Genomic DNA, 18,453 nt, shown 5'->3' with positions numbered 1-18,453 from the left:
CCAGCCACCCCTATGGTGGCCAGTTCACTTGAGGAATCTTAATCTAGTTTGGAGTTGTTGACAGGACCCCTCTTTCAGCCGCTGCACAGTCTTTTCTTGCACTTATTAACCTTGAAAATGGTGTCCCTGGTGTCGATGTACTCAGCTGGTCGCATCTCTGAGATACAGGCGTTGTCATGTCGGGAACTATTCCTCCGGATCTCTCCAGGAGTGTTGCAACTTCGTACTGTTCCATTCTTCTTGCCCAAGGTAACATCTGAGTTTCACTTGAATCAGTCCAATTCGTGACCGTCCCTAGATAGGCTCAAGGACACGGAAGAATACCACCTCCTCCGCCATTTAAACGTCTGTAGGCTTGTGGTGCGGTATCTGAAAGTCTCAAAACCAGTTCACAAGATGGGCTGCTTGTTTGTTCTTCATAGTGGAAGGAGACAGGGTGAACCAGCTTCGCGGGCTACTATAGCTCGCTGGATCAGGGAAGTGGTTGCAGGAGCCTATGTAGAGGCAGGAAAGCCATTGTCCTTCATGTTAAAGCGCATTCCACTAGGACTCAGGCAATATCCTGGATGGAAGCTAGACTGGTTCCTGTCGACACCTGCCAAGCGGTGACATGGTCCTCCTCATTCACCTTCTTCAGGTTCTATCACCTCAACGTTCAGGCCCGAGAGGATGCAGCCTTTGCAAGAGTAGTGCTAACCAGACCCTGGGCAGCCTTCCGCCCCGATCGGGAGTAGCTTTTGTACTTCCCATTGGTCCTGAGTCCATCTGGCTACATGCTAGGAAATGGAGAAATTACTTACCTGATAATTTCATTTTCCTTAATGTAGACAGATGGACTCAGCATTCTGCCCACAGCTGCCCAAGAATCGTGCCAATGAATTGTCCGTGAAATGACTTTCGATTTCAAGCAATCTCTAGATCAGGGCATCTATATTCTTGCTGGGATTCAGCACTTGTTTGGTTGAGTACAGTTATGGTTATCTGTTATTAATCAAGTTTTAGTCAGATTCTAATCAAGTTTGGTCAAGAGTATGTCCACAATGGCTTTTGAAGAGAATGCTGAGGAGCTGAGGTCACTCCAGGGGTATATCTAGGGTGACGTCAGCTTTAAAACCTGACTCCATCTCCATCTGCTAGCAGGGGAGCATGTAACCATTGTCTACACTAAGGAAAACAAAATTAATTAGGTAATTTCTCCATTTGTTTTTTGAATGATCTGTTTGTGAGCCACTTAGAATGTGGGATAATGCAGTCTAAACGTTTTTTTAATAAATATATAAATCTGTTACTTATGAAAAGTAGGGCATAGCTTTTAGAAGGTAAAACAAAAATGCTCTTGGATGTTTCTTACATCACATGGTTATGTCAGGTGTTAATTGAGTTGCTGGTCCTGATCCCAGGCACAACTGATGACAACTGAAAGCACCATTACAGGTGCAAAGGTTGGAAACCCAGTGGGGAGTGTCTCAGCCAAGAGGCTAAGACCTGTGTGATCAGAGCAGGGTAGATGGGTTCTGGTGGCACTGTGGAAGCGGGGTGGAGAGGCAAAGAACTACATTCTTCTAGGACAAGCAGAATGGTATTTCTCACACACAGGTAACATCATCAGATGGAACCTGGCACGGAAAACTTCTGTGAATGTTTCTAGAACTTTGGTACACTGAGCATGCCCAGCATGCCACTATCCTGGCATGCTGGTCCTCCTTCATTCTCTTTCTTTCCATGCTACTGTTGCCTCGCGTTTTGTGGAGCTCTACTCTGTTTTTTCAGAATTTTCAAATGTTTGTTTTTTTGCGGCTTTTCCTTCGCATCCTCGCCAGGATCCCTCTTCTCTAGTCCCCCTAGTCAGGGCGGCGCGGAAAGTTTTCTACCTTCTTTGCAGTCCGTTCCGGGGGTTTTTGGAGTCGGTGTCCGCTCTGCACTGACCACTTGCCAGCCCAAAGCATGGCTTCCTCCGGTTTTCGTCGGTACCCCCGGTTCCTGCAGATCATGTCTTTGACTGATCCGCATGAAGTTTGTATTCTTTGCTTGGGGGCATTGCACGATATCCGGGGTTGCCGGTTCTGCGACCACATGACCCCGAAAGGTCGTCGGGCGCGTTTGGCTCCAGGAAATCTGGGCCGTCCATGCTGGCGTCCGGTGCATCAACGTAGTGGGGTCGGAGGGAGCCCTTGGACACCAAGCCATCAATGTCCACTCCCCCATGCACCCCCCCAGAGAGGGGCACCGGGGATAAACCGCTGTTGGTGTCGTCACATTCTAGGACATTGGATTCCTCGGCCTCCTTGACATGGAGGAAAGACCAAGGAGATCAAGGAAGCACCGGTCGCCATCGGCGCATGGCACCAGTTCTGGGAAGGCACTGGCATCGGCTGTGTTTCCCCAAAGCGGCCCCATGGAGACGAGGCTTCGCCCTTAATCGAGCCCGGGAGTCCGAGGCGTTCCCCACCAGTGCCCATGTCTGAGCTGGGCACCGATCCCCCTCATTTCAAGGGCGATTTGGTGGCGCCTGCTCCTCTTTCACCCACCTTACCTACATCTCCTTCTAGAAGGAGCTGAATTGCAGGGTTCAGTTGGCAGGGCTTCGAGCCCTCAGGGTTATCGAACCGCCGGCCCCATCGATGCCATCACCAGCTATGCCGGAGCCTGCTTCCTCAATCCTAGCACCACTGCTGGAGTGCCTCGATATCCTGCTGGGCGTCCTCCCTACGCAGCTGGTGCCCAGGGGCCCTTGTCCTGGTGGCCATCGATGCCTCCCCCTCCGGGACGATACCCATCGCTGGTTCCTCAGAGGAGAAAGGCTCGGCACTTCCAAGGCCATCGGAGCCTCTGGCGCCTCGGCTGCCACTCCTGGCTCCGTTGCCGGGTCCCTTGGAAGCCTCTGTGCCATTGATGCCATCGGTGCCTCCAGGGCCCAGACCAAGGGCAGTGAGCACGGGGCTCCCACTGACCTTGTCCGGGGATTTCAGTGAAGAGGAGGCTCTGTATGATCCATGGGACGATACTTCAGAGTCCTCCTCCAACGTCTCCGAGGATGACCTGTTGGAACCGTCCCCTCCGGAGGAGCAGTGCCGGTTTCCATCAGAGGACGTAACTTTTGCCGATTTCGTCCACTCCATGCTGGACTCCATTCCCTTCCTGCTCTTGATGGAAGAGGATGCCAGACATCACATGCTGAGGTGCTTCAGTTTGTTGATGTCCCAAAAGAGGTGGTAACTGTTCCCATGCATGATATCTTCAAGGAGTTGTTCCTGGGCATTTGGGAGCTTCCTGTGTCTGTGTCACCGGTAAACAGGAAGGCTCACACTGTCTATCTTGTACAGAAATCCCTGGGCTTTGAGCGGAACCAGCTCCCCCACCAGTTGGTGGTAGTGGAGTCCACCCTCAAAAAAGCCAAGCGCTGTCGGACTCATGCTTCGGCGCCCCCGGGTTGGGAGCATAGGGAATAAGAAGCTCTGGGTAGGAAGGTATTCCAGGGGGCAATGTTAATAGCCGATATCGCCTCCTACCAGCTGTATATTGCCCAACATTCCCAGAACCTCTGGAAGTGGGTTTAGGAGTTGGCGGAATGCCTCCCTCAACAGCAGCAAGATGTGTTTCTGGTGCTGGCCCAGCAAGGCTTCTAGTGTGGTAAGCACGAGGTGCGTTCCACTTACAACATTTTCAAGACATCAGCCCGTGTGGCTGCAGCGGGCATCAGAGCCCGCAGGATGGCCTGGCTCAGAGCTTTGGATCTGCAGCTGAAGGCCCAGGAGAAAATGGCAGATCTCTCTTGTACGGGGATAACCTTTTTGGCGATAAGGTCCGGGATGCTGTGCCTCAGCTAAAGGATCATCATGAGACCCTCCAGCATCTTTCGGCTAGTGCCTCGGACCCCCACTCCTCTGCCAGAAGGTCGGCAAGGCAAGGGGTCTGTAGGTCTTTCTACTGCCAGAGGAAGTATTACCCTCCAGTTTCCTGCGGACGTTCTCTAGAGGCCACTCTAAGCAGCCACGGGTCCCTAGACCTCAGCCCGCACCTCAGCTGAGACCTGGTACGGGGTTTTGACTGGAAATGAGGGAACGCAAGTCCAGTCACCATGCCCTCGGCACCAGACCCTCCAATAGGAGGCCATCTGTGGCTCTTTCTGGATCGCTGAGGGTATCATTTAAACTTCCTAAGTGCACCAGGGGATGTTCCCTCGTGCTCCTCTTGGGGTCAGTCTTCTCATCAGGAAATACTGTTCGAGTTCTCCGCCCTCATACAGGCCAGGGCGGTTGAGCCCATTCCTCTGCGGCAGCAGGGAACAGGATTTTACTCCTGATATTTCCTGATCCCCAAGAGGACCGGGGGACTCTGCCCCATCTTAGACCTGAGAGCTTTAAACAATTTTCTCAAACGAGAAAAGTTCAAGATGGACTCCCTTGGCACACTGATCCCTCTCTTGCAGAGGGGAGGACTGGCTTTGCTCCCTCAATCTCAGAAGCATACGCTCACGTCAAGATCTCCCACAGTCACCGGAGATATCTCCGCTTCCTGGTAGGCACCAGGCATTTTCAATACAGGGTGCTGCTGTTCAGCCTCGCCTCAGCACCTCGCTTCTTCACCAAATGCCTGGAGCCGGTGGGAGCACACCTGCGCCATCTGGGGGTGCAGGTGTTCTCCTACTTGGGCAACTGGTTGATCAAGAGCAATTCTCAAGAGAGAATGCTTCAGTCTCTGCACTTGACCATTCAGGTGTTGGAATCTCTCAAGTTTGTCATCAACTACCTGAAGACCCATCTGACCCCATTGATGCGCCCGCCTCATGCTTCGCCTTCTGGGTCATATGGCAGCCACGGTCCTTGTCTCGCCCTTTGCCTGCCTGCACATGCGCAGGGCGTAATGGACCCTGCAGTCCCAGTGGCAGCAAGCCTCCCAGGACGTCAGTATACGTATATGTATCACGCCACTGCTTCAGAGCTCTTTGTCCTGGTGGGAGGACCTGGCCAATTTGGAGCAAGGGGTCCTTTTCCAATCCCCCTCCTTCCAGGTTGTTCTCACCACCGATGCATCCACTCTGGGGTGGGGTGCCTATGTGGAGAGTTCTGCACCCAGGGCCTGTGGTCGGTTCAGGAAGCTCAGTACCAAATCAATTTCTTAGAGCTCCAGGTGATCTGTTATTGTCTGTGGATGTTCCAGGATCGCTTGGTGACCAAATCGGTCCTAATCCAGACTGACAAGCAGGTGGAGATGTGGTACATCAACAGAGGGGCAGGGGTGGTTCCTCCTGTGCCAGGAAGCAGTTCAGATTTGGTCCTGGGCCCATTCTTAGGGAATATTACCTCGAGCGGTGCACCTGGCGGAGACAGACGGTCTCAGTCAGGCTTTTTGGCCCCATGAGTGGTCCCTGGATCTGGTGGTAGCGAACACGATCTTTTATCTTTGGGGCATCCCAGATGTGGATCTGTTTGCCTCCCCCTGCAACAACAAAGTGGAGTCTTTTTGCTCCCTTTATGGAGAGGAGGCCAAACCAGCCTTAGATGCCTTTGCCCGCTATTGGGCAAGGGGCTTCTGTATACATATCCTCCCCTTACACTGGTATTGAAAATGCTCCGGTAGGATGGGGGAACCATGATCCTCAGAGCCCCCTACTGGCTGTGGCAGGTTTGGTTCCCACTCCTGCAGGATCTCTTTTTTTTTTGGTTTTAACATTTTTTATTGGAGCACAAAAATGCAAAAGACATATCTTTGTACATGTATACAATTGCATGTGAAATGATAAACGGCCCCTCCTTTTCTGCAGGATCTCTCTGTCCGGAACCCGATCAGTCTGGGGACCTCCGCAAACTTAGTCACAGGATTGGGGTAGGCTGTGCCATCCCAACCTCAGGACATTGTCTCCAACAGCCTGGATGTTGAGAGGCTAGTCTTGCAGCCCCTGGAATTGTCTGACAATGTATCTCGAGTTCTGGTTGCCTCCAGGAAGCCTTCAATTAGAAATTCATACAGCCTGAAGTGGAGAAGGTTTTCTGTCTGGTGTGAGCAGCATGGGATGGACCCGATTACCTGCTCCACCCCAAAGTTCTTGGACTACCTGTTGCACCTGTAAGAAGCTGATTTAAAGACCAACTCAGTCAGAGTGCATCTCAGTGCCATTGGGGCTTATCACGGGATGAATGATACTCCCGTCTCAGTACAGCCCTTGGTGGGACGTTTCATGCATGGTCTGCTTCAGTTGAAGCCCTCTCTGTTTCCTCCGCCTGTATCCTGGGACCTTAATGTGGTCTTAGCTCGCCTCATGAAAGGACCTTTTTGAGCCTATGCGCACATGTGACCTGAAATATCTGACCTGGAGTAATCATGTCTCGGGTCACCAATTATGTTCCTTACCGAAGTTCTGCTATACTCCGAGATTTCAAAGGATGGGGCAGAAGGCCTGCCCTTCTTTAATAACTCACAACTTCTTATCTTAATGAATAATCTTTATTAGTAAAATGCAAGAAATGAAGCTTAGTGCATCTAACAGCAAAGTACCTAACCTGTCCTGCTTTCTCTTTTCTCCTTCTCTAGTACAAGATACATTATATACATGTATGGCTGACAGCGTTTTTTCTTTTTTTTTCTTTTGTTTTTGAATAACTCCCATATTTGGAGTGCAGAATTAGTCAACCTTTACCTAAACTAATGATGTAAAAGTACCGTTATCTTGGTACGCTAGGCCTTGAGCTGGCTCCACACAAACTGCTTGCGTCTCTCATGCAAAGCCTGTTTAAAACAAAAACACATTCCTTTCTCTTGTGCAGAACTGTTCCACTAATTTTATTATTTAATTATTTAATCCAGGTTATCTTCAATTCACACATTGCATACTTTGGATTGTAAGAGGGCCTTGGGAGTTCTACCTTGAGAGGATGGCAGGCCTTAGGCAGTCCACACAACTCTTCATCTCGTTTGATAAGAACAGAATGGGAGTTGCTGTGGCCAAGCACATCCTCTCTACCTGGCTAGCAGACTGCATCTCTTTCTGCTACGTGCAAGTGGGAGTGCAGCTTGGGGGGGGGGGCCATGTTAAGGCTCACTCCGTCAGAAACATGGCGACTTCAGTGGCTCACTTGAAAGCTAACCCCATGACGGAGATCTGCAGAGCTTAGACGTGGAATTCTCTCCATACTTTCGCCACTCACTATTGTTTGGACAGAGACGGCCACCAGGAATAGTACCTCTGGCCAATCTTCCTCCGTAACCTTTTTCAGGTCTAAACCCAACTCTTCCGCTAAAGGCCCTGTGCTTCGGGTTCAGGCTGTCTTCCTCCATTACCAACAGCACCTAGGTGGTTGTGCCTGTTGGCACCTGTTTGGTGTCTGTTGGTCCGCTCTGTTCAGAAACAGCTTGCAGCTAGGTATTCACCCATGTGTGAAGACTACCATCCTGCTTGCTGGGAGAAAGCAGAGTTGCTTACCTGTAACAGGTGTTCTCCTAGGACAGCAGGAGGTTAGTCCTCACAAAACCCGCCCGCCACCCTGCAGAGTTAGGATTCATTTTCAGTTTATTTTATTTTTGTGATTCTCTGTAATGAGACTGAAGGGGGACCCCGTATAGCCACATGGATAGTGGCATGCTGGGCATGCTCAGTGTGCCAGTCAAAGTTCTAGAAACTTTGACAGAAGTTTTCCATGCTGGGCTGCATTTGATGATGTCAGCCATGTGTGAGGACTAACATCCTCCTTCTGTCCTAGGAGTACACCTGTTTCAGGTAAGCAAATCTGCTTTACCGCTGCTGTGGCTTTTTTTATATATATATCTATATATAGATAGAGATAGATAGAGATAGATATATAGATAGATAATGAAAACCTGCACTGATTAATTTTGTTAGTCTGACTCGTCTCATGAATGTATTAGAAAAAATAGTCTTGTTATTAAAAAAGAAAAGAAAAGTAGGAATTAAACTCTCATTTTTAGAGCTGTGATATATTGCTCATAATCCAACTGAAATTCACAAGGGATAACCTGTCCTAAAATGGATTACAATTGCTGGATTATTTATTTATTTATTTTATTTAAAGGATTTTTATATACCGGGGCACGTTAGCAACATCACCTCTGTTTACAGTGTAACATAACATAGCAACAAGCTTTACAATATTTTAATGACTAACAAAAATTGAACTAAAAGGGCAGGGTAAGCAGAGTATATATGGGAGAGGTTCGTATATTTTAAACAGAGCAATATTAAAGAGGTCTAAGTAATAACTATATACAAGGTCTAAGTAATCACTATATACAAGAGCAAAAGGACTATAGGCGGTAAAGTCTTGGGATAGGGATATCAGGGAGGGAGGAGGTGTGAAGGGGTGGGATGAGGGGAACTGGGAAGTAGGGGGAAGCAGGGACATATGGAAGTTATGTGGTTTCTGAGGGAAGAGACCACACTGTATAAATGGGTGAATAGTTTAGCAGGTTTATTTAACGTAACTACAAATAGACTGTGATAAATTTATGTCTGGAAGTACTTTGTGTACAGCAAGTAACTTGGTATATGTTTTCATGTTTAAGGTTACAGGCATCCTTCTCCTACCACAGTAGCACGGACGGTCCGCATTCTACACACATTGCTGGCGCTAGTTCACAAACACAGGAATTGTGACAAGTTTGAGGTGAATACCCAGAGTGTGGCTTATTTGGCAGGTAAGGAATGTATTGATGCATTTCTGATAATTTAAAAGAATGGATTATAAAAATTGCATGGTGGTAAAATGCACTGCATTAAGAATTTTCCACTTGTGGGAATTGGGAGAACCTCTCTAGAAGTTTTAAAAAAAAAAATGCAGTTCAAAACTGAATTTTTTTTTCCTTTTTTTTAAATGTCTGCCTTTTGATTATGGATTTTGATGGGCTTTATTTGGTAAGGTTAGTAACTGTTGGCCTTGGTGGTAAAATTATTTTGTGAATATGGTTTATATAGGGAGACAGTAAAGAGGGGATTATATTACAGTCTTGCTGTGCCACTATTCATATCACATAAAAACTTACAAATAGCATTAAAACAGCGCAACTATGTTCACTTCTTAGTGAGTAACATCATTCTAAAACCTAAATAAGGTATTATACAAAAACTTACCAGGCATAAATTGGTTTTGTATTTGTAGCTTTACTCACAGTGTCTGAAGAGGTCAGAAGTCGCTGCAGCCTAAAGCACAGGAAATCTCTCTTATTGGCAGATGTTTCACTGGAAAATGTTCCTATGGATACATATCCCATGCATCACAGTGACCCAAGCTACAGGTGAATTTAAATCAGCAGTTTAAAGTAGGAGTGCTGAAAGGTTATTCTGACTAAAGGTTCCTTGAGCAATAAAGACCAGACAAAATGTTTATAGTTATTTTACAATCAAATGTTCAGAGGGAGGAAGGGAACGACTGGATGTTCAACGGGCTGAGGTTATTGGGCTGTGGTTGGGCTAGTATTAAGTAGATCATTTGTGGCTTGGCCTCCCTAGTGAAGTAGTTTGGGTTTACGTTCTTTCTAGTTTGATATGCTGATATATTTTTTAATGTACTATTTGTTTTATGTTTTACTGATGGTTTAATTTCTTGATGTACTGGTTTAATGATTGCTTATTATTGTACTATTATTTTTTTCTTTGTAAACTGCTTTGCATTGTACTTTGGTACAAGAAAGGTAATCTAAAAATGTAAATTACCACAGCATAACATTAGACAGTACCTGAATTCAAGAAGGCATGAAATAAACAGAGGATCTCTGAGGAAGTGGTAGCGTAACACTGAATAGTTGTATGGATGGGCAGACTAAATGAGTGTAATGGTCTATTTCTGCCATCATATTTCTCTGTTTCAAAGCGCATTTGGTATTTTTGCTTTCATTAATTCTCGCATTGGTTTACTTGCTGCACCTTGCAGGACATTGAAGGAAAACCAGCCGTGGTCCTCCCCAAAGGGTTCAGGCATCCATCTTGCTGCAAATTACCCAACAGTGGGGCAGATTAGTCCCCGAACCCGAAAATCTATGAGTCTGGATATGGGGCAGCCATCACAGGCTAACACTAAAAAGCTTCTAGGTAAATGCACACATTTTTACTATTTCAAAAGAACTGCAAGTGTAGAGTAATGAAGGTTTCTGTGACAAAGGTAAGTACTTTTCATACTGTGCTCATTTTATTGGGAAACTTGTTCTTTAGATACCCTAGTGTTATAAAATCTATAGCAAATTATATCCTTATTGATATTGCCATCCAGGGAATAAATTTAATCTATAGGTATTCCTAGACACTATGATTGTAGAAGAAACTGCAGTATATGCACATTTCCCGTAGAGTAGCTAATCTGTAAGCTCTTTAATTGATAGCCTTAAAACAGACTCGGAGCTTTATGGAACGAGTGCTGTCTAGCACGTGTGCTGCTGAACCCTGAGCTACATTTCCAGCCTTCCAAGGTTTTTCCTCCACATCTGATGTAGCTGTTCCATTACTTCACCTGATGTCCTTTAGTCTAATAACAGACCAGTTGCACTAATGTACATTATGGTAAGGGATTTCCAAGCAGCAAAGGCTTTTGACTGTTTATAGACTTTTGGCATCTGAAGTTCTACACCTAAAATACAAATCCTGCTGGATCATATTAAGTGTGTGTGATTTAAGTTTTATCAGGAATTTAAAAACATATTTATGTATATTGATGCATCTGTGTTTCCCATTGTAAACATGAGAGGAATTTTATGTTGTTGTATGTTTTCAATAGACTGCTGCTGTAACTCTGTTAAGTTTTGGCTAGGCGTGGCTGAAAACGGGATATTTGTTCCAGTCCACTTTCCTGGTAAACAAATGAATAAATAAATTACTAATTTATACCCAAGTAACCTAATTGGTAATTAGTGCATGTAAAATAATCCCTCCTTTGACCTTTGCTTGGGGACAGCCCCAACACGGCACTACATTCTGCTTTTGTTAACTGGCTCCATCTAATGGTAGCTTTTGGAACTGCGACTGATTTATAAGCATACTTTTTTCCAGAAGTGTTGTAAGTCAGGGATAGGTTGCATTATGGCAAATAATTATGGCATTTTTCTCTTCATACACTCAGACCAGTCTAGACGAATGGTTTATGCATGCCAACCAGCAGGTGGAGACACAGACAACAGGCTTACCAATGTCACCCCTTATATACATCCGTGCCAAACACCAGCCTGCCAGTATTATGTCTCCAGTAAATAGGCAAGCATCACCTGCTATGGACTTAGGCTTGGTAGGCTGACCAGGGCCACTTCTTGGAACTCCTGGGGTGAAAGACTAGCTTCTTCCTCACTCAGTTGAGTGTGGGTCCCTAGCTCTTAAAAAAAAAAAAAAAAAGATAATGTAACATGTGCTCCAGAAGCGAAAGCCTTTGCTCACTCCCTCCGTCAAGCTGGTCAAAACAGAGGGCTTCCAGGGGGGTTGATCTCCCCCTCCCTCTCTTCCCATCTCCTCTGTCTCTCTCCTCCTTCCTCCTCGACTGACCCTCCTTAGTGAAAGGAGAACTGTTTCTTTAAGATTTTTGCTGTCCATCTTAATAATGTATTTAAAAAAAATGCAGCGGAGTAGCAGCGCAAGAGCACTGTTGCCAGCTTTAGGGAATAGTTTTTTCTTTCTGCTCGGTAAGATTGTAGTATTTTGGGGAAAATTCAGATCGGGGGCCACATTCTTGAGCAGTGGCACATAGGACCAAGATGGAGCCAGCTGGGGAGCGCAGGAAAAGGACCAAGCTCTGCACAGCTTGCCACAGTAGAAATGTGCAAGCAGGATTTGCACTAAAAGTTTACAGGAAGTATTCTATGGCCTAGGGAGAGTTGGCAAGTCACAAATTTATGATAGTGGGGGCTCTGATTAAGCAGAAGCATCAGTTGAATACTGTGTACAATTCTGGTCGCCGCATCTCAAAAAAGATATAATTGCGATGGAGAAGGTACAGAGAAGGGCTACCAAAATGATAAGGGGAATGGAACAGCTCCCCTGTGAGGAAAGACTAAAGAGGTTAGGACTTTTCAGCTTGGAGAAGAGACAGCTGAGGGGTGATATAATAGAGATGTTTAAAATTATGAGAGGTCTAGAACGGGTAGATGTGAATCGGTTATTTACTCTTTCGGATAGTAGAAAGACTAGGGGGCACTCCATGAAGTTAGCATGGGGCACATTTAAAACTAATCGGAGAAAGTTCTTTTTTACTCAACACACAATTAAACTCTGGAATTTGTTGCCAGAGGATGTGGTTAGTGCAGTTAGTATAGCTGTGTTTAAAAAAGGATTGGATAAGTTCTTGGAGGAGAAGTCCATTACCTGCTATTAAGGTCACTTAGAGAATAGCCACTGTCATTAGCAATGGTAAGATGGCATAGACTTAGTTTTTGGGTACTTGCCAGGTTCTTATGGCCTGGATTGGCCACTGTTGGAAACAGGATGCTGGGCTTGATGGACCCTTGGTCTGACCCAGTATGGCATGTTCGTATGTTCTTAGTTACAGAGGCTGCAATGCTTTCTTTACCGACTGCCCCAGTGAAGAAAGTGCACTGAAATGAAGGTCGGACCTCCCCCCCCCCCCCCCCCGGCCCTGAGCAGAAGACTGAAGTTAGAGTGCTCAAGAGTTGTTGCCACTTCTAATGCAGCAAGGTTTGCTTCCCCGGTGCTGGATGTTTCCTCCTTGTTCTGGGTAGTAATTTCTCAGGAAATCTTGAAGGGTTTGCAAGCTTTTTGTAGGGGACAAAGCACAGCTCCAGGGACTGTCTCAACCCTTCTTGCACATCCTACATCCTCCCTCCCAGCCTCCCTCTAGGCAGGGCACCTGGAATAAGGAGAGACCTAGAACAGGGCATGGGTGCCAGGTGAGGATTTATCTTCATTGGATGACTGCCTCAGGATTTTAAAAGTTTTCCTCAGGAAAATAGTGAAGAAGGATTGGAGGAAGGTGAGTTTTCCTCCAGAGAGAGAGAGAGAGGACCTTACTTCCATTCCTCATCTCTTTCATAGGGATGAATTAATGTCCTTTATCTCAGACCCTACGCACAATGCATATCTTGGATGACAAAACGGAAGAGGCTCCTGCTTTCAAAGAAGTTCCTATTACGGTCAGTTTGAGGAAGTCTCAGTGTTTTTTTTCCTGTTCACCAGGCAGTGCAGTATTTGATTTAGAATGGATGGCTCAGGAGGCAAATTTTAATGAGGGACACACTCTGGCTAAGTTCTATCTCTTGGATCTACAACTGAAGGAGAATTTGTTCTCACAGGACAAGCAGGATGGTTGTCCTCACAAATGGGTGACATCGAGGATGGAGCCCAACCACGGAAAACTTCTGTCAAAGTTTCAGGAACTTTGACTGGCCCCTACTGGGCATGCCCAGCACGGCACTAACCCTGCAGCCAGCAGGGCTCTCCCTTCAGTCTTCTTTTTTCTGCGCAGCAGTAGCCACGCGGTAGAAGAGCTCTTAACCACGTTCCTGACAGGAATTTTCTAATAACTTCTCTGAAGAAAAATTTGCCCATCAGGGGTCTCCCTTCTTCAAATTTTTCGGTCCGCGGAACTTTGGTAAGTTTTTGCCATCGTTTCATCGACTTCCGTCGAGTTTGGCCCTTGAGGCCCGTTGGCAGTCGACAGTCCCGTGGCTAAATTTTTGGCCTACAGCCATGGCGTCGGGGTTCCGTCTGTGTCCGGACTGTACCCGAACTATATCCATCACAGACCCACATACAGTCTGTGTTTTGTGTTTAGGGAGTGACCATGATGTCCTGACTTGCACCAAATGTGCCCTAATGACCCCAAAAGGTCGCAAAGCCAGGATGGAGAAGATGGGGCTCCTCTTCCATGCTCGCACCCCAACGCCATCGATTGCATCGACGTCATCGGAACCGGCACCGTCGAGGTCTCATCATCATCGACAACCCGCCGGTGACCGTCCGCCATCGATGTCTTCACGGCCATCGACTCCCGTCCCTTCCCCTGATGATCGAGGAGATCGGAAGGAGAAACATCGCCATCGACGTCATAAGTCTCGGACCGTCGAGGAATCGACATCATCGACCTCAGCACCGTCCGAGCCTCCGCCAAAAAAGTCTCGACCAGAAGTGGCACCGTCCACTCCTGTCTCGCAGACACCGAGGCAACCCTCACCCTCTCCGGGTTTGGGAGCCGCGATTCCACCGGTGACGGTGGTCCCTCCGGCTCAGCCTCAGCCTCCCTCTCCCGTCGAGCCGGGTCTCGTTACCCCTGGTCTCCGGGCAGAACTGGACCGGCTGGTCCAGGAGGCCATCGACAAGGCGATGCTCCGGTTCCAGACTCCTCCGGCACCGACCCCGGCACCGAGAGTGGAACTGGCCACCGAGCCGATTGCGGCAGCACTGGCACCGCTACTTGACCGGATGGAAGCGCTTATGACAGCCCTTCCACCGGCAATACCTGGCTCTCCATTTTCATCAGGTGGAGAAACACCGTATCGAATTCCCCCTTCAGGGATTGTTCCATCGGTGCCAAGTCGTCCCTCGCCACCGATCTCTTCCTCGGGGGCGATACGCACCTCTGCTCCACCGAGCTTTCCGATGCCGGCACCGATTCCATCGAGGCCGACACCGGTTCCTTCGATGCCAACACCGGCACCGATACCGGCACCGATTCCATCAAGGATATTCTCGATGCCCCCGGTGATTCCTTCTAATTTCTCGGAGCCTCAACCGGGGCCTTCTGGTGTTCAGCCCCCTCATGGTCCTACAGGTCAGCATCCTGATCCTTATGACACTTGGGGTGATGATACCTCTACTGATACCGATGATTTGCCTTCACCCTCTCCTGCAGGGAGTAGAAAGCGTTCTCCCCCTGAGGACCTCTCTTTCATAAATTTTGTGAAGGAAATGTCGGAGTTGGTCCCTTTCCAACTTCAATCTGAACAAGATGACAGGCACCAGATGATGGAATTGCTCCAATTCCTGGATGCCCCTAAGGTCATCACCTCTATTCCAATTCATCAGGTTTTTAAGACCTTCTCAAAAAGAATTGGGAATCTCCTGGATCTGTTGCTCCAGTAAATAAAAAAGCTGACTCTACTTATCTAGTACAGTCAGCGCCTGGCTTTCAAAAACCACAATTAGATCATCATTCTGTTGTGGTAGAATCAGCTCAAAAGAAAGCTAAAAGATTAAAGCCACATTCTTCCACACCTCCTACTAAGGATAACAAATTCCTAGATAGTATAGGTAGGAAGATATATCAAGGAGCTATGCTAATTTCTAGAATAGCTTCTTATCAGCTCTGTATGACTCAATATAATAGGGTCATCCTAAAACAGCTGCAGGAATACTCAGAGACCTTACCTGAACAGTACCAGACGCAACTTCAATCCCTAGTACATAAGGGATTTGAAGCTGGAAAGCATGAAATTAGAACTGCTTATGACATCTTTGATGCTTCCACTAGAATTTCTGCTACGGCCATCTCAGCCAGACGCTGGGCTTGGCTTAAATCATCTGACCTTCGTCTAGAAGTTCAGGACAGGCTCTCTGACTTGCCCTGCCTAGGGGATAATTTGTTTGGTGAGCAAATTCAGCAAATTGTTGCTGAATTAAAGGATCATCATGAGACACTTAAACAACTCTCATCTATTCCTCCTGACTTACCTTCTAAACAGCCGTTTAGGAAGGACTCCAAAAAGTCTTTCTTCAGGCCACGAAAGTATTATCCCCCGTCAACCAAGTCTAGGCCTGCGAGGTCTTATCAAAAGGCTCAACCTCGCCAGACTCGTAAACAAAAGCCCGCAGCGGCTCCACCACCTGGCCCTGCGACGGGTTTTTGACTCCCAATTAGAGAGCAGTTGTCAAACCCGTCTTCCAACCATACCAGTAGGAGGTCGGCTGTGCCACTTTCTACACAGGTGGCATCAAACCACCACAGATCAGTGGGTGATAGCAATTATTGCACAGGGTTACCACCTCAACTTCCAGTCTCTCCCTGCCGACTCCCCACCCCTGCAGGCGTGGAGACTCACCGACCACTCTGTTCTTTTGGAACAGGAGGTTTCTCTTCTCCTCCAGTCAAACGCTATAGAACCCGTTCCTCCCTTACAGCAAGGACTGGGGTTCTATTCCAGGTACTTCCTGATCCCAAAAAAGTCAGGAGGACTTCGTCCAATCCTAGACCTACGGGCACTCAACAAGTACCTTCACAAGGAGAAGTTCAAGATGGTAACCCTGGGCTCGCTGCTCCCTCTGCTGCAAAGAGGGGATTGGCTATGCTCTCTAGACCTCAAAGACGCATATACCCACATTGCGATCACGCAATCTCATCGCAAATACCTGCGTTTTCTAGTAGGCCAAAATCACTACCAATACCGAGTGTTACCTTTCGGCCTGGCATCCGCACCACAGGTGTTTACCAAATGCCTAGTGGTGGCTGCAGCGTTCCTCAGGAGGGAAGGTGTCCACGTCTACCCCTATCTGGACGATTGGTTAATCAGGGCCCCAACCCAGCAAATTGCTCGGTCCTCCCTGACCCTAACAATTCAAACTATGCTTTCTCTAGGGTTTCTTGTCAATTACGAGAAATCCTACTTAGTCCCATCTCAAACCTTATCCTTCATTGGGGCAGATTTGGACACCTTACAGGCAAAGGCCTTCCTTCCTCATCAACTGGTCCAATCCCTTGTGTCCCTAGCTCGCCAGCTGCAGTCTCATCACACAGCCACAGCTCGCCAGTTCCTCATTCTACTGGGACACATGGCCTCCTCAGTTCATGTGACTCCCATGGCCCGCTTAGCCATGAGAGTCACGCAATGGACTCTGAGATTACAATGGACTCAAGCTGTTCAGCCTCTGTCCTCCATTGTTCGCATCACCAATGCACTCCGTCTGTCTCTTGCCTGGTGGACAAATCAATCCAACCTCCTACAGGGCTTGCCCTTTCTTCCACCAGATCCTCAGGTAATCCTCACCACCGACGCCTCCAACATCGGTTGGGGAGCCCATGTAAACAATCTACAGACTCAAGGATTCTGTCACTAGAGGAAGCCAAACACCAGATAAATTTCCTGGAGCTGCGGGCAATTCGCTATGCTCTCAGGGCCTTTCAAGATTGCCTATCGAACCACGCAATCTTAATTCAGACAGACAACCAGGTGGCCATGTGGTACATAAACTAGCAGGGAGGCACAGGCTCCTTCCTTCTGTGTCAGGAAGCTGCGCAGATTTGGGCAGAAGCCCTCTCCCGCTCCATGTACCTCAGGGCCACCTACCTGCCGGGAGTAGACAATGTATTGGCAGACCGGCTGAGCCGTGTCTTCCAACCACACGAGTGGTCGCTGAATCCTTTGGTAGCGACCTCTCTGTTTCACAAATGGGGTTATCCCCACATAGACCTCTTTGCGTCCCCTCAGAACCACAAAGTGGACAATTACTGCTCTCTCATTCGGAGCCAGCACTCTCGGCCGAGGGATGCATTCTCCCTCACGTGGACAACTGGTCTGCTTTATGCATTCCCTCCACTTCCTCTTCTGTCGAAGACTCTCGTGAAGCTGCGTCAGGACAGGGGAACTATGATTCTGATAGCACCGCACTGGCCACGCCAAGTGTGGTTTCCCATACTCCAGGATCTCTCCATCCGCAGGCACATTCCTCTGGGAAAGGACCCGCATCTGCTCACTCAAAACAATGGATGCCTCCTCCATCGCAACCTCCAAGCCTTGTCCCTGACTGCATGGATGTTAAAAGGTTAGTCCTTCAGCCATTTAACCTTTCAGATTCAGTTTCTCGTGTCCTGATAGCTTCACGAAAGCCTTCCACAAGAAAATCTTATTCATACAAATGGAAAAGGTATACATCATGGTGCACTTCTCAGTCCCTTGATCCCCTTTCCTGTCCAATCTCTAAATTCTTGGACTATTTATGGCATCTATCAGAATCAGGTCTAAAGACCTCTTCCATAAGAATGCATGTCAGTGCGGTAGCCGCCTTCCATAAAGGTATCGGAGGTGTCCCTATTTCAGTACAACCCCTTGTAACACGCTTTCTTAAAGGCTTGCTCCATTTGAAGCCACCTTTACGTCCTCCGGCCCCATCTTGGGACCTTAATCTGGTTCTTGGTCGCCTTATGAAGCCACCTTTCGAACCTCTGCACTCCTGTGACCTAAAATATCTCACATGGAAAGTGTTATTCCTTTTGGCTATCACTTCAGCTCGCAGGGTTAGTGAGTTACAGGCCCTAGTTACCTATCCGCCTTACACTAAACTCCTGCAGGACCGGGCAGTACTCCGCACTCACCCTAAATTCTTACCTAAGGTAGTTTCGGAGTTTCATATTAATCAATCCATCATACTACCTATCTTTTTTCCCAGGCCCCACTCCAACTCCAGGGAACAGACTCTGCATACCCTAGACTGTAAACGAGCTCTAGCTTTTTATCTAGACCGTACAGTTTCTCACAGGAAGAGCACTCAATTATTCGTCTCTTTCCATCCTAACAAGTTAG

General features: G+C 47.6%; 1 protein-coding gene across 7 annotated transcripts in view; it reads left to right on the top strand.

The window, feature by feature from the left end:
• Positions 1-18,453, top strand: part of NF1 (neurofibromin 1) — a 527,350-nt gene that overhangs the window by 451,095 nt on the left and 57,802 nt on the right. For 4 of the 7 annotated variants that reach the window (XM_029611915.1, XM_029611917.1, XM_029611916.1 and 1 more), the window contains 4 exons: positions 8,518-8,649; positions 9,111-9,246; positions 9,882-10,039; positions 10,719-10,793. In XM_029611915.1, the coding sequence (XP_029467775.1) occupies positions 8,518-8,649; positions 9,111-9,246; positions 9,882-10,039; positions 10,719-10,793 (501 nt within the window). The remainder of the gene's footprint in view (positions 1-8,517; positions 8,650-9,110; positions 9,247-9,881; positions 10,040-10,718; positions 10,794-18,453) is intronic. The other 3 variants (XM_029611920.1, XM_029611919.1, XM_029611918.1) reach the window with 1 other exon arrangement.

The sequence above is a fragment of the Rhinatrema bivittatum genome, chromosome 8 (genome assembly GCF_901001135.1).
Source record: "Rhinatrema bivittatum chromosome 8, aRhiBiv1.1, whole genome shotgun sequence".
In the NCBI taxonomy this organism is placed as follows: Eukaryota; Metazoa; Chordata; class Amphibia; order Gymnophiona; family Rhinatrematidae; genus Rhinatrema; species Rhinatrema bivittatum.
The sequence above is the reverse complement of the archived record's forward strand: the minus strand, read 5'-3'. Positions and strand labels throughout refer to the sequence as shown.